General features: G+C 35.6%; 1 protein-coding gene across 3 annotated transcripts in view; it reads left to right on the top strand.

Annotated features, from left to right (window-relative positions):
• Positions 1-15,380, top strand: part of snx29 (sorting nexin 29) — a 124,948-nt gene that overhangs the window by 48,936 nt on the left and 60,632 nt on the right. For all 3 annotated transcript variants that reach the window (XM_079850491.1, XM_079850489.1, XM_079850490.1), the window contains exon 15: positions 5,897-6,003. In XM_079850491.1, coding sequence (XP_079706617.1) covers positions 5,897-6,003 — 107 coding nt within the window. The remainder of the gene's footprint in view (positions 1-5,896; positions 6,004-15,380) is intronic.

Raw genomic sequence — 15,380 nt, 5'->3', positions numbered from 1 at the left:
GAAAACAGATTTGTGACAACTTTATTAAATATTAAAAACTGAAAAATCCCAAATAATTGGAGTGATGTTTGTCCTTCTGTAAGTTTCTCTCATCTTCATAAATGATCAACTAAAGTGACCATCAGCTTCTTGGTCACCACTCTCTAACCTAGGCCCTTCTCTTTCGATTGCTCAGTTTGACCTGGAGGCCAGCTCCTGGAAGAGGCCTGGTTGTTCCAAACTTCTTCCATTAAGTATTATGGAGGCTACTTGCTTCTATGAAGCTTCAATGCAGCAGCATTTTTATTTGTAGTCTTCCCCAGATCTGTGTGTTGACACAATCCTGTCTCTGAGCTCTACCGGCAGTTCCTATGACCTCATGGATTGGTTTTTGCTCTAATATGCATTTTCAGCTGTTAGACCTTTTATTGAGAGGTGTTTGCCTTTCCAAATCATACTCATTTAATTAAATTTGCCACAGGTTACTGTAACTCCACTCGAAGTGTAGTAACATATACAAGTGAAATTGGAATGCTCCTGAGCTAAATTTCAAGTGTCCCAGAAAAGGACATCAATACTTATGTTTTTTATTTTTTAATAAATTTGCAAAGCTGTCACACATCTGTTTTTTGCTTTGTCATGGTGTATGGAGTGTAGATTGGTGTGAAGAAAAAAGTAATTTAAAGTAGTTTAACAAGGCAGCAACATGGGAAAATGAAGAGGTACAAATACTTTCTGAAGGCACTGTATATATTTATATTTATTAATACATTAATATATTTAAAATAAAAGCACATACTAAACAAACATTGAATATTTTTATGTGCCCTTTAACCGACATCATAGTACCATGAACATGCGAATGTTTCGTTAAATCATTGAAATATTGATTTAAAGTCTCAGGGGTGCTCCAAGTAAATATTTTACATTTGATCTTAGAGGTTTAACTGATAAAATAATTGGGAATCTTTGCTGTATTATCAGATCAAAAGCACGCACATCCAAAGCAATATGTTGCTCAAATTGGGTGCTCGACAAGAAAATTAATAAAAAAGGAAAAAAAGTCAGCACACCATGGCTCTAAAAATGTGAAAAATGTAATAATAGACTCACACACAGGTGGTAAAGTTTCAAGCACGTAGGCTCTTTGTCAGGCCAATCTTTGCTGTATTACTACTAAACCATGATGAGAATGACTCCTAGAAGACTGAAAGCATCGTCTCCCTTTCTCTTCTTGTCATCAGTCCTTGGGGCTGACAGACTTAAACAATAAAAAACTGTCCAGGCACGATGCCAGGGTAGGACTTCCCCACCACATTGAAGAACTTGCCTAATGTTGCCTCGTGAGACTGCTCGAATGATGCTTTTTCCCCATTGTTTTTTAGTGGCTGGTTGTTGAAATAATTGATTTGACCTACTTTAACATTTGTCATTAGTCATCTGCAAGTTTATCAGCCGCGGTGCATTTAATTACGGCGAAGAGGCAAATTAATCGTCTGTAGGCTCTGGTCCCTCTCATGGGGAGGGGGATTTCCCTTTACCGCTGTCAGGACTATTACCATAATAACGAAAAAGCAATTAGATTGACTTTTAGAAATGGCAGTCAATTATACTGACTGGAACTAGATTGTCGAGTGTCCGATAAAGTAGCTTTCCGCTAATAAAAACAAGCATCCCCACCACCCCTCTCTCTTAAGCAATACAGGATAAGTTAAATAACCCAAAAGCACTGGTTTAGGGACACACTGCCTACCTCGAGACTTCTTTAAAGGGTAGACAGTGTCTGTGCCGACTCTGGCCATCAATGAATATGTCATTCATGGCTTATATTAGGGCTATTAAAGTGTAGGGGAGGATGATTTGAATCCTCATTATGGCTTCTAGCTTATGATGTTTTCAGAATTTCAAGATTAATGAGCCACAACAAGGCTGGTTCCATGTTTTCAGTGCAGACGACATTATCAGGCCAAGTTTCTTAAGCTAATAGCTTTGATCTTAATGTGAATAATGAGGGCTTTTATTTCTAACACACACAGACAAGTAATCTCTTTTAAATTTATACTAAAAGAACAGTACAAGTGTATCTAAAGTGAAGTGGGAAATCGAGGGTGATAATATCAAGTCTTCTTCCTAATGTTTTAGAAGATTTTTACTTGGGCTGTATGCTTCAGAATAGCAAAACTGAAATTTGTTTTGTTTGATGTACTCCATTACACATGCTTATTCAGAGATTTATAAATGGTCATGTTTATGCAAATGATCAAGCTTTTTAAAGCTCAATTTGTAAATACATTTTTTTTTAACCAAAAATGTGTTTGTTTTTGTTTGTTCATTGCATATTTTCTATTACCAATCCAGAAAAGCATGAGGATTCTTACAAGGAAGCTATTGGCAGATAATAAGCTAAATCAGGCCTGATTATTTTAACCGTAGTGCTAAAAAAAGGGATTCCTTGATCAAACACTGGCCGCTTTCCATCTCCTTATGATTCATTGTAGGGCATAACATTACCATATTGCTCAGTAATCTCTTTCAGTTTCTTAAATTAAAATTTAAATACAAAATTGTTTATGTTGGATATAAATGATTAATGAATACATACACGCACAAAAGTGTATAAATGTATATGAGATTTTTTTTTAAGGACTTCATACTATTATTCAGCACGGAAGCATTAAATTGATCAAAATTGATCTGACAGTAAAGACATTTATAATGTTACAAAAGTTTTCTGTTTCAAATAAATGCTGTTCTTTTGAACTTTCTATTTATCAAAGATTCCTGAAAAAAGTACTGTGTAATTTTTTCCATAAGCCAACATTAGTAATAATAAGAAATCATTCTCAAGCACCAAATCAGCATATTAGAATGATTTCTGAAGGCTCATGTGACACTGAAGACTGAAGTAATGATGCTTAAAATTCAGCTTTACCATCACAGGAATAAATTACATTTAAAAATATATTTAAACAGAAAACTTTTATTTTAAATTGTAATAAAAATCCACAATATTACTATTTTTACTATATATTTTTATCAAATAAATATAGCCCTGAGCAGGTTTTTTCAAAAACATAAAAAGATAGATAGAAAGAAGATAGAAAACCGTCTCTAACATCTTTCCAATTAGTCTTGCTTTATCACATTCTGTCGGAAGTGTGACATTGGTATTATCATTGTTTATGCATTAATTGACATACAGTATATTATACATTTCATTATACATGTCTGATCTTTAAGGACATGATTACACAGCAGATACCTTTTCTTTGATGCAGGAAAAAAAGCAGACAGTGATACAGCAGTTTACTTTAAATGTAGATTTAGCAATTTTGTGAAATAAAAATAGTGAAGTACAGGGAAAAAAATGTTAACAAAAGCCATGACAGCCTCAAAACTGCACAAAAAGATTTAACCCAGTGGAGTACCTTAACTGAAATACAATTTTCCCATTATTGAGGTCCCTACATCAAAGAGAGAAGCAGAACATCTCAGTCTGTCTTTTGAGTCACCTATTGTTGATGGAGGAATGAGGGTTCAGAAGATTGTAAGCAAACTTGCTCTACAAAACCTCCGCGTTTGCCCTCTCCAAGGTGCAACGTGTGTTTGGTATGCAATTTCACGTCTGGGCGTCAAATTGACTGCGTCCTGTACTTAGTAGAGATCGCTCGCTGATGGAATGATACGCTGTTGTTATCTCAAGCTGTCTCACAGGAAGCGACTGCTGCATGATGGGAAAATGGATGGAGATTACTTTGATCAACACTCTCATTAACTCTTCTTTTTTTCCCCTTCAGCACGTAAACAGACTAATTTTGCATATGTCTGTCAAAGCCACGTTCAGTCACTCACAAGATTCTCAGACTTATTTTTTTCTCCTTGCTTCTTGAGATACAAGTTCTCTGAGAACTTTTGGACAGAATTGGGATTAAAAAAAGACCTGATACCTTCTGAACTTCGTGAAGAAAATATTAAAACATAATGATGACCTACACCACCGTATGAGGCTCTCAGGGCAGCCTTGACCGAAACAGTCTATTCTTTAATTTGGAGAGCTTTTGTTGTTGTTTTGTCTGTTGCACTTCTCTAATTCCCCAAAACAAAATTCCTAACATGCCCCAATCAATACGAAGACAACACAAATGAGGTCTAACTCTATAGATATCCTCATGTTTGGCATATCAATTAAATATGAGTTTTGCTTTCACATAGAATACTCGGTAACACTTTACAATAAGGTTAATTAACTAATGTTAGCTAATATATTAACTAACAATGAGCAATACATTTGTTACAGTATTTATTAATATTTGTCAATGTTAGTTAATAAAAATACAGCTGTTCATTTGTTTGTTCATGTTAGTTCACAGTGCATTAACTTATGTTAACAAATGCAACCTTCGATTACTAAATGTTGAAATTAATATTAACTAAGATTAATAAATGCTGAAGAAGTATTGTTCTTAGTTCATGTTAACTAAGGTAGTTAATTAATGAACCTTATTGTAAACGTGTTACCGAATACTCTTAAATACAGAGATCGCATCACCAATTATTACATTTTAGAAATTTTATGGTTTTATGATTATTTTTCAAAACTTAAATGAATTCTTAAACATTAAATAGTCTCATCAACAAGTATCATCTAATGTCAATTGTGATTAACAGTAGATTGCTTGCTGCCTTGTGATCCCATGTATGTAATAAACTTAACACACACAACAATTATACATAAATGCATTTATTATTAATAGTTTCAGACATGACTGTGGTGGACTGAAGACAAGGTTGAGCTGCACATTGGCAGCAGTTTCAGTGCAGTCCACTCTTGCTGACAGTGGTGGTGTGTGAGTTAGTGGGATGCGTAGACTATTGGCAGAGCACTGATAAGACTCAGTGCTGAAGTGGCGGGCGTCTGTGTGCGGGTGAGCTGATAATATTCAGGATTGTTGACTTGTACTCCATAGACTTATTCACAGCTTTATGACAAACTTTTTAGCTGAGCACCACCTCCTCATCTCTATCATTTTTACCCCAGCAGATCCGTACCCTCTGGAGCCTTTGTGTGCGTATCTCCACCATTCTGATGATCCAGCCACCCTTTATCAGGCGGTTGGTGTTAAGATGTGTTCACACTAGGCTTTCAGCATGCAAAATTGCTTCTGACCCGACTAAGAACATCGGTGACAGTCAATTTGTGACTCTTACATCCTCTATTGGTCAAATATCTTTTTGCTTTTCACAAAAGATCACTTTTTGCATCTAATTTTGTTTCTGGTCTGGAAATATCCGGATTTTCTTTCTCCTTTGAGAATTAAGAAATGAGAGAGTCTTAACAGCTGTTCTGTTGAAACTCGGCCAGGTCGGGGGTTGCGTTTTTGTTCTTATTGCTTTCCTCGTCTCTGCTGTCCTGTGGCGCCTCAAGCAACATTTGTGTTGTGAAAGTTGCAGATTTTAATTGAGTTTTCAATTGGTGAAAGATTCTGCTTTGCTGCTTATGAACTCAACGGATCTCAGCCTTCACAGGCGGCTCCGCTGAAACTAGATTACACTGGATTTAAAGGCTACAGCTCCGCGGCACTGGAAGAAGCCCAAGTTTGTTGGTGTGAACAACCAGCATCTCAGATTTTATTGTTTTTCACAAACTTTTACAAGACATAATCATATAAAGGAAATAACTCAATCTTTATATCTTGCCGTAAAGCTGAAGTGAGAAATTTCAACCAAACTGCTGGTTGCAAAAATAGTTTCCAGACATCTTATACTGCAACATCTAACACTCGTCTTCCATTGTTTATAAAACAGTTAGTCCCGCCCCAAACTCATTCCATTGGTTGTGCTGGAAGACGACCATTTATTTATTTATATTTTTTTCATTTGATTGCACCTCCTAATGTGTGTTACATTTTGTTCCTAGCATTGACCATTCAAAGGAATTGTGATGGTCCCCCTCCAGTCCCCCAAAACCGGTCCGTGGCGGATACAGAGGAACTGGCTGCCACCTATGAGCGTAAACTCATCGAGGTGAGTACTAAAGCTTCATTAGCAAGCAACACTTGCCCTTTCCTGCTGTAATCTCAGTGTCATGTAATGTAAACCAACACTTACCACTTCAAATTTCAGCAAACTGGTTCAATAATCAGGGCTCGACAAAAAGGACTACGCGATGGCATGGGGCTTGTGTGAACGACGCTCGGGACAGTTGATGTCAGGACGTTATCGTCACAAAGTTAATAATTTGCATGTGTTTTCAAGCCTTGCCAGTTTAAATATAAATTTAAATATAATAATATTACGGTCAAGAAGACGCGAAAGAGAACTTTTGGCACTTGAACGGACAAATTTATACAAAATTATGTCAGAATACCCGTCTTAGAGAGTATCTTCGTAAACACAGTCGGTTATGTCTAAAGTGAACGTAAACAGTTGAGAAATAAAATGCACGTTTAAAGCTACACTGTGTGATTTTTACCCCCATCTAGCGGTGAAATTGTATATGACTACCCAGTGAATATTAGTTTCTGTTCCTCTCAATTCCGAGGGCGTTTTAACTCCTACGGTGGCCGTATTATTCCAAGATTAACATGGCTTCCAGTTATCGACTTCGTCCATGACAATAATAAACAATACGTCTAAAATGAATAAAACTACAGGACAGATGTCAGGAGGTAAACGTCACCCTTGGAATCGGCTATCCCAGCATAATCAGATTAGGCTAATGTTACAATGTGTACAAAGTAAAAGCAATTAAAAATAACAAAAATTTACAGTGTCCTTTTTTTATATAGCTTAAAAAATTGCGCCTTTAAAACTATTCATCACCTGTGATCCGTCGCAGCACAGATTTATGTTACAAGGTAAACAATACTTTTTCACCATTGACGCGAGGATGAAGTTATACTATTCTGCCGTTATGCACAACCATGCTATGGTTAGACAAGCAACTATAAAACTTCGAATTTACACAAATGAATTACAACAGGCTGAATTACCTGTCGAGAAGAAAGCAGGCAACCTCGGCGTCCGTTTTAAAATCTTTTCTCCTCATGAGCTCTTTCCATCTGGGAAAAGTTACTCCAATATTGACTATGGTCTTGCTGATTTGTCTGTCGCGTTGACGTTTTAATTCTCTCTTTCAAATGTGAGTACGCACGCACGCACGCACGCACGCACACACACACACACTATCTTTCAAATCTGCCGGCACTCGAGAGCTCGCGAGTAATCTCCCCCTCGCATTCGTCACGGTGTCACTGAGTGAAAAACGCAAAAGGCAAAGCTTGAATTTACAGGCATGTCCCTCTTTGGCTAATGTAGTTTCAAGATGGAGGGGCAACATGGCGACCGGCATTCGAACCCCTCACCCGTATGTACTTTCAATGGCAGATTATAAACTTACGAGAATACTTTATTACTTGAAAGAAGTAAATATACATTAATGAGCACATATATTTTTGAAAGAACTAAGTGTTTTTTGCTAAGAATCAACTAAAAAAGTTACACAGTGTAGCTTTAACACTATATTCAATCCGGGCATTAGGTCTTAAAGTGACAGCAGTCTAATATAACTGCTGCTGTCAAACAACAAAGGACAAAGAAAAAGATTACTCACTGCTTTCGACTGAGTAACTTTTGTAACTTTAATAAGGATTAATCTATATTTAATTTATACAGTGATGACTCTGTAGTGTTATTTTACATTTGATTACTTTATTCAAATTCCATACCTGAAAACTACTGTTAGACCAACCTGAAAATCCTGAAAAGCACTGTTTATTTCATTTGTATGATTATTCTATTATATTTATTTGTGCTATTGGTCATAATTTGATTATTTGGTGGTTATATTTTAATACTGACTGCTTACTTGTTTTTTATGATATTTGAAATTTATATTAGGTATGCTAGTAGATTTTGCTGTGGTATCAAAAATGGAATCGAGAATTGTGAAATTTCGCTGCAATCTGAAATTTGTTGTCATAACGTTATTTATTTAGTTCGCATGGGTCAAACGCAATGAAAACGAACTATTATTGTTTTTCTTTTATTTATTACTTTTTTATTGTGGGACCAAATAGGCAAGTAAAAATTTTAACCACTGGCCCTCAGAAAAAAATTAGTGTTAGTGTTTTAGTATTGAGCCCTGATAATGTCAGTGATGACTTTTAAAAATGGTTTCGATATCTGGTAGCATTGTGTGTGTGATTTCTGTGAAAGGAGAAATGTATAGATTCAACATTACTTTAAATGCAGTCTAAGTTCATTTTGAAACCTGTGACTGTAATTCGGTGTAAATGTGCTGCGAGTCATTTTGACTTGATTGTTTTTTTCCGTCTATTGCTATGGTTATCTCTATTAGTCAGATTCAGTTGTGCTTTTAAACACGCTTGTCAATTCAGAAACTTTGCAATGTGTAGTTAGCAACATGAAAATATAAATTAGCTTTATACAGAAAGCGGGTAAAGATTGCTGCCATTATAATCACTGAAGTCAATTTCAACACAAGGTACACAAAGCTGCACTCTTGCGAAAACTCCCATTATAATCAATGAAGCAGTCTACACTGTGCAATCTCTTATTGACATAACATTTATACTTTTGATGGTTATAATGAAAGGATTCGCTAGCTTTCAAGAGCTCACGCTGAAAATTCTGATTGCCCGTTGTGTTCACACGCTCAACAGATGTGTGTGATTGGCTACAAAGCTCAATGCTGCAAAAACATGTTGTAAATAGAAGCCTTTGACGCTCTTCACAGAGCGCTTACACAAACACTCACGGGAGAGTTTTATAGCAGCCGACTATCACAGAGTACTGCTACTGCAGATATCGTCACATTAAATGATCAAATAAATCTTTGATGGCCGCCAAAATATTTTGAATGAAGGGAAAAGCCTGTCTATGCTGTAATAGCTTCATATTCTGCTTATATTTTGGCAGGAGCATATTTTAACTTATGTAATTACAGTTGTGTGTCCTTTTGAGCATATCATTTATTTATGGGCCCTTTTGCAAAGCTGTCTGTCTCAATTGGGTTTTTCAAACATGGGTGTGAGGGCTGCTGTTTTGTAGTTTTTAAATGTACATACAGAGCTCTGAAGGCTTTATTTAATTTTTGTTGTCAAGCAGGCATTCCTTTTTGCTCCTACCTGAATATGTAAAAGAGTTGCAGTTTTTTCTCTGGTGACATTTTTAGCATATTTATTTCAGTTTCCACAAGAGCAGCAATGAATATAGACCATATGGAAGATTTATTACATGTGTGGCATATTTATTTGGCTAAATTAATAGTTTTAATGCTCCGCTGCTACACAAACTAAGAGCTCGACCGCAGTTGTGAGTTACTATGTGAATTGATACAAAGACCTGTGTGTACATCTATAAATCTGTTTAAATTATTGATTTCTCTATCCTGCTCCACCACAAGCTTTCAGTCGAGTACGTTCTTGTATGTTTCACTTGTGCCAGAAGAGTGTAAGTGCGTACTTACATCACCTTAAATGCATTAGATGATTTGAAGATGTCATCATTCTTCTGAAGTAACACCAAAGAAGCCACTCGTCTTCTCTCTCTCTCTCTCTGTGTAACCCACACACTTCCTCTCCTAGTCTTCTTTCAAATTATCACTGTGGAATACTGTTCTTCTGTCTTGGAAGCTGTCGTAATACTATCACACACCAGTTAATGGCCCTGTGGGACTGCAGGCACAGAAAGTTTTCAGACTGCATGCTTTGCTCTGAGCTCCTGTGCTGTGACCTCAGATGGACTGTGGAAAAGAATTAAACATACTGCAAGTATGCACATGCAAGCAAGTTTTTAAAATGTTTTAAAATAAAGTACATACAAATATTAAAATAAATATATTTTAATAATAATCTTTGTTGCTCTTATCGTTTACATGCCAGTGATTACCAATGACTTTCTAAGGTTGATGACTTCTGCTGTCAGTTTAATATGATGCCCTTTATAAGCCTGCTAAAACGCGAGTGATTACATCAAAGTGCTATTTAAGCTGTGACATATAACAGGCACAAACAATGAGTGAAATTTGTAGACCTGATGCCCTTTGTAAAAAACCAAGCAAAGTTGGCCTATGTCCTGTGTTTCCAAGATTAGGTAGAAACACATTCACGGAAAATGTGCACTGAGTGAAGTAAGGATAGTGCTTTAGTGGATAAAGTCTGATAAATTAAAAGGATAGTTCATCCAAAAATGAAAATTGTCATAATTTACTCTCCCTCATGTCATTGCCAAAGTTGTATGCATTTCTGAACACTAAAGAAGATGTCTTGAAGAATGTTGCTAACCAAAGAGTTTAGGTCGGCAACCAAAACGGTTTTGTTGCTAAAATTCTTAAAATATCTTCTAACAAAAGAGAGAAAGTCATACAGATGGGTGAGTAAATGATGACAGAATTTACATTCTTGGGTGAACTATCCCTTTAATTAGAAAAAAATAATTATCAGGGGCCGTATTCACAAAGCATTTTATCTTACCACTAGGAGTACTCCTAAATCGCACTAAAAGATTTTAGCTAGGAGTTTTCTCTTAAAAGTTATTCACAACGCCTTTCAGACCTACTCTTAGTAAAGAAAAATGACAACTCCTAAACTAAGAGTGAGTCTTCGTTGCTATGGATGACATCATCACTCATGCACGAGCTTGACTGAAGTGACCACCTTGATTGGCTGATGATTGTAATGCGGGAATGATTCAAACACCTCCCCTACGATGATGAGTGACAGGTGACAGGTCTGAGAATGCGTGCGCTACACAAGTAGTGCGAAGGACGGAAGATGATGAATAACTGAATAAATAGCCTAAATGAATAAAGAGTAAGGCAAAACAAATAGCCTAGTAGCCTAATGAAACATATGGATTGATGCAATATCTTTGCAACATTATTGAATTAATCTGTCACTATATGCCTCTGCCTACGTTTGCAAAGAGAAGAACATTTTAATTTGATTCACAATGAAACGTTACAATTAGTTTACATGCAATGAGTAGCCTAGTTTTGGTTGTTTTTGGTGGCGTTATTGCATCCCTAGTTATGCCTACAATGCAAAATTGTTCCCTCGCGATTGGAAGCTCCTGTAGCCGCCGCATACGCATTTCAAAACACCGCAACGTGAAATGCCACAAAAAGCGGTTTGTGAATAGGTCTTAGTGAGTTAGGAGTCCTCTCGACTTCTTTTAAGCTGTCCCAGGCTTAGGTGCTACTTTTAGGGCTAAAATGCTTCGTGAATTACTCTTAGTCAAAAAAATTAGGAGTCCTAAAGTTACGAGTGACACGCCCATTATTTTTAGGAGTTGCTCCTAAATTCGCCAGTTAGGAGCTACTTTTAGCCTTAAAATTCTTTGTGAATACGGCCCCTGGTTAAAAAGAACAACAACACAAGTGACAAGTAGTTGAATTCTTTAGTACTATGATGGCACAATTCTGTACTGGATACACAGAAATCTTAAGAAAAAAATGAAAGTTCTTAGGAAAACTTTTTTATTTTTTTATTAATTAAGCAAACAATACAATACATATAAATACATAAAGAAAGCAACAGCAAAAAATAAGTATAGACAAATATAAATGCGGAGAAAAACAAGTGTCGGACCAATAAGCTTGTTGATGACAAACAAGAAAGAAGTGCATAATGCAAAAGAAAACAAATGATCAGACAAATAAACAAATATACAAACAACATAAAACAGGAGGCAATGGGCGAACCTGTCTCTGCTACATACACCTATATATATATATATATATACATATATATGCACATACATATATCTATAAACATATATATATATACATACAGTCCAAAAAAAAAAAATTTATAATAAGAGACATATGCAGAGAAAATGGAATGTAGATGGGGATAGACTGAATAGAAAAAACCCCAGAAAAGATAAAATAGAAATTAAAATGGGGAGGTTAGAGAGTTAAAATGGCCATTGCATGGTTTAATTGATTTCCTGCTATTTATGCACCATTCCAGTGGAATGTGGACATGCACCTTCCACTCCAAGAGGTCTTGGAAGGGCTCACCAAAGCACATTGGCCGGACCTTCCAGATCATTTGTACATGACCCGGTCGCGTTTCTGCCTGCACTCGGGTAAAACCGTTTTAAGAGATATCTTGGAAGGGCTCACCAAAACACATTGGCCGGACCTTCCGGATCACTGGAGCATGACCCGGTCGCGTCTCTGCCTGCGCTTGGATTAAAAAATAAATAAATAAATAATAATAATAATATTTGACCATCAATTGTAGTCATAGGGTATGCATTTCAAGCCAGGTGTCATATATTGTCTTGGTCTACAGACCCTGTCATGAGAAGGAGTAGAGAATGTGGACAGAAGACCAAGATATAGAGTGAGAAGAGTAGAAAGGAGAGGGAAAAGGAGAAGAGGAGAGAGAGAGAGAAAAAAAAAAAAAGGCTAAATATGTAATTATGATTGTGATATAGTTGTGGTGGTAAGTCATCATAATGGGTTTATAAAAAAATAAAATAAAAATAATAATAATAATAAAAAAAATAAAATAATAATATATACATATACATACATATACATACATATATATATATATAGGCTTTATAAAAAAAAAAAAAAAAAAAAAATATATATATATATATATATATATATATATATATATATATAATAATAAAAAATAATAATTGATGACATACTTATAATCTAGATATATGTGTGGTTCATGCCTTTAAAGCCCTTCATACAAATCATATAGCGACGGTTAAAGGTAATCTAAAGTAATTGCGACATACATACATACATACATACATACATATATAGACCTACAAACATATACAACCATACATGCATATATACACACTCACATACACACACCTACATATATAGTTATATATACCCATATACGTAATAAAAAATATTAATAACAATAATAATGTCTTAGGCATACGCACATGCCTTACACATACATAATGTACTAACTAGTAAAATGCAGAATTAAATTGCAAAACAGTACCATGAATATATCAGATATCTTTATCCTTTACATTTCCTGATATATTAATACAGGTTATAAGTATATTCAGAGGGTATTCAGTATCATTGATTTGCATTGTATACGTCTTTTACGTCATATAAATAAATGGTGAGGCACCAATTCATCTCTCAGGGCACATTAATGTTTAGCGATTCAGTAATGGTACCAAAAATGTGTATGAATTTAGTTAATTTGTGTTTGAGAATAGCCGTCTGTTTTTCTTTAATAATATGATCTATTAATAGCTGTTGCCATTTTATAATACTGATTTTATTTTTATTTTTCCAATTGATCAAAATTGTTTTCTTGGCGATAACTAGAGACAGAAGTAAGGGTGATGTATGTTCTAGTGGAGGGTTTATGTTTAATGTGTCTCCTAGAAGACATAATGACGGATTTGCCGGGATATTACTTTTAAGGTAAACCGATAATTTTCCTGTAATTTCTTTCCAAAATTTGGTAACTGGGGGGCAAGACCAGATGGCATGAAAGTAGTGATCTTGTGTATTGAGATTACAGTGTTCGCATTTGTTTGATTTTGATAATCCCATTTTAAACAGTTTATGTTGGGTTAAGTGCGTTCTGTGTATTACTTTAAATTGAATTAATTGCACGCTGGTATTTCTGCTTAAACTAAACTTATTTAAGCAGATTTGTTTCCAGAAATTGGTATCTGTGATTATGTTAAAGGGGGGGGTGAAATGCTATTTCATGCATACTGAGTTTTTTACACTGGTAAAGAGTTGGATTCCCATGCTAAACATGGACAAAGTTTCAAAAACTAAGTTGTACGTTTGAAGGAGTATTTTTGTTCCAAAAATACTCCTTCCGGTTTGTCACAAGTTTCGGAAAGTTTTTTTCGAGTATGGCTCTGTCTTACGTAAGATAGGGCGGAATTTCCTTATATGGGTCCTAAGGGCACTTCTCCGGTAAGATCGCGGCCGCGCGCGCACTCGTAGACCAGAGCAAGAGAGTGAAAGCAGTTCGCCATCAAAGCGCCCTGCCCGGCTTTTGGGAAGTCAATGTCACCAAAGAAGTGTGTTTTTGGTTGCCAGGGCAAGACAACCCTGCACAGATTCCCAAAGAACCCAGCGTTAAGGAACCCGTGGATGGAGTTTGTTTTCCTGCAGCATAAACGGAGTTGTGTAAGACTGTTGTTCCCTGCATTTCGACGATGATTGTTTTATAAACAAAGCCCAGATCTACGGATTTGCAGATCGTCTAATGCTTAAGGATCGAGCAGTCACAATGATAAAAATTCGCGGTCGTGCGTTGGAACCGGACGGTGAGTAAAACTGTTTGTTGAACAAATGTCTCTGTGTATTGTCACTAGCTTGGCACGTTAGCACAGCTAAGCTTCGCCCACACGGCCCGCCCCCAGCCGCTCGTTTTTTTCCGGAAAGACTCGGTACAGCCTATCTTTATGTTAAAAATTTAATAAAACAAAATACTTTTTGGAGATATGAAGGATGCAATATTACTCTATAGGTACTCAAGATTAACAGGAGATTGAGTGAAAATGAGCATTTCACCCCCCCTTTAAGGTCATGCTCCCATTGTTTAATAGGTATCGAATATGTTGTATCTGTATTTATTAATATAGTGTATAATTTAGATAGTTTTGTTTTATTTTTTCAATAAGAGGTGGAGTTTTAGGAAGAAGGTTGCCAATGTTAGTTCTAATAGCATGATTCATTTGTATATAATAAAAATACTGATCTTTCCCTAAATTATATTTTTCTATTCATTCTGAGAAATGTTTAAAATATTATCTGAAAACAGATGATGTAAATGTGTGATGCCAGCAATTTTCCATTTTTCGTTAATAAGTGAAGATTTATTAATGGTAAAATCTGGGTTATGCCATATAGGAGAGAAAGAGTGTGGTGTTATTGTATTATGAGTTATTTGATTACTTTTCCACCATGCTAATAAAGTTGTACGAATTGTCATGTTATTGTATAGATCATGAGTCTTAATAACATCAGTAATGTATGGTAAGTCGGATAATGAAATCTTTTTACAGTCTGCCTGTTCTAAATCTAACCATGAGTTATGGGTATGATTGCCGTTTATCCATTTGCAGAGATATTGTAATTGTGCAGCTAGATAATAATGGTTAAAGTTTGGTGTCCCTAATCCTCCCATATCTTTGTTTTTCTGTAATGTAGTAATGCTAATTCTTGGTTTTTTATTTTTCCAATAGAATTTATTTATCTTGCTATTTAAGGTGTCTAACCATTTCTTAGTGGGTTAGATTGTATCATTGTAAATAGATGGTTTATTTTTGGTAATATGACCATTTTTATTGTAGAGATTCTTCCTATAAGAGATAATGGCAAATTCATCCAACGTTTTAAATCATCTTCTATG

The sequence above is a fragment of the Squalius cephalus genome (genome assembly GCF_949319135.1).
Source record: "Squalius cephalus genome assembly, chromosome: 19".
Classification (NCBI taxonomy): domain Eukaryota; kingdom Metazoa; phylum Chordata; class Actinopteri; order Cypriniformes; family Leuciscidae; genus Squalius; species Squalius cephalus.
This window is presented reverse-complemented; position numbering and strand designations above follow the sequence as displayed.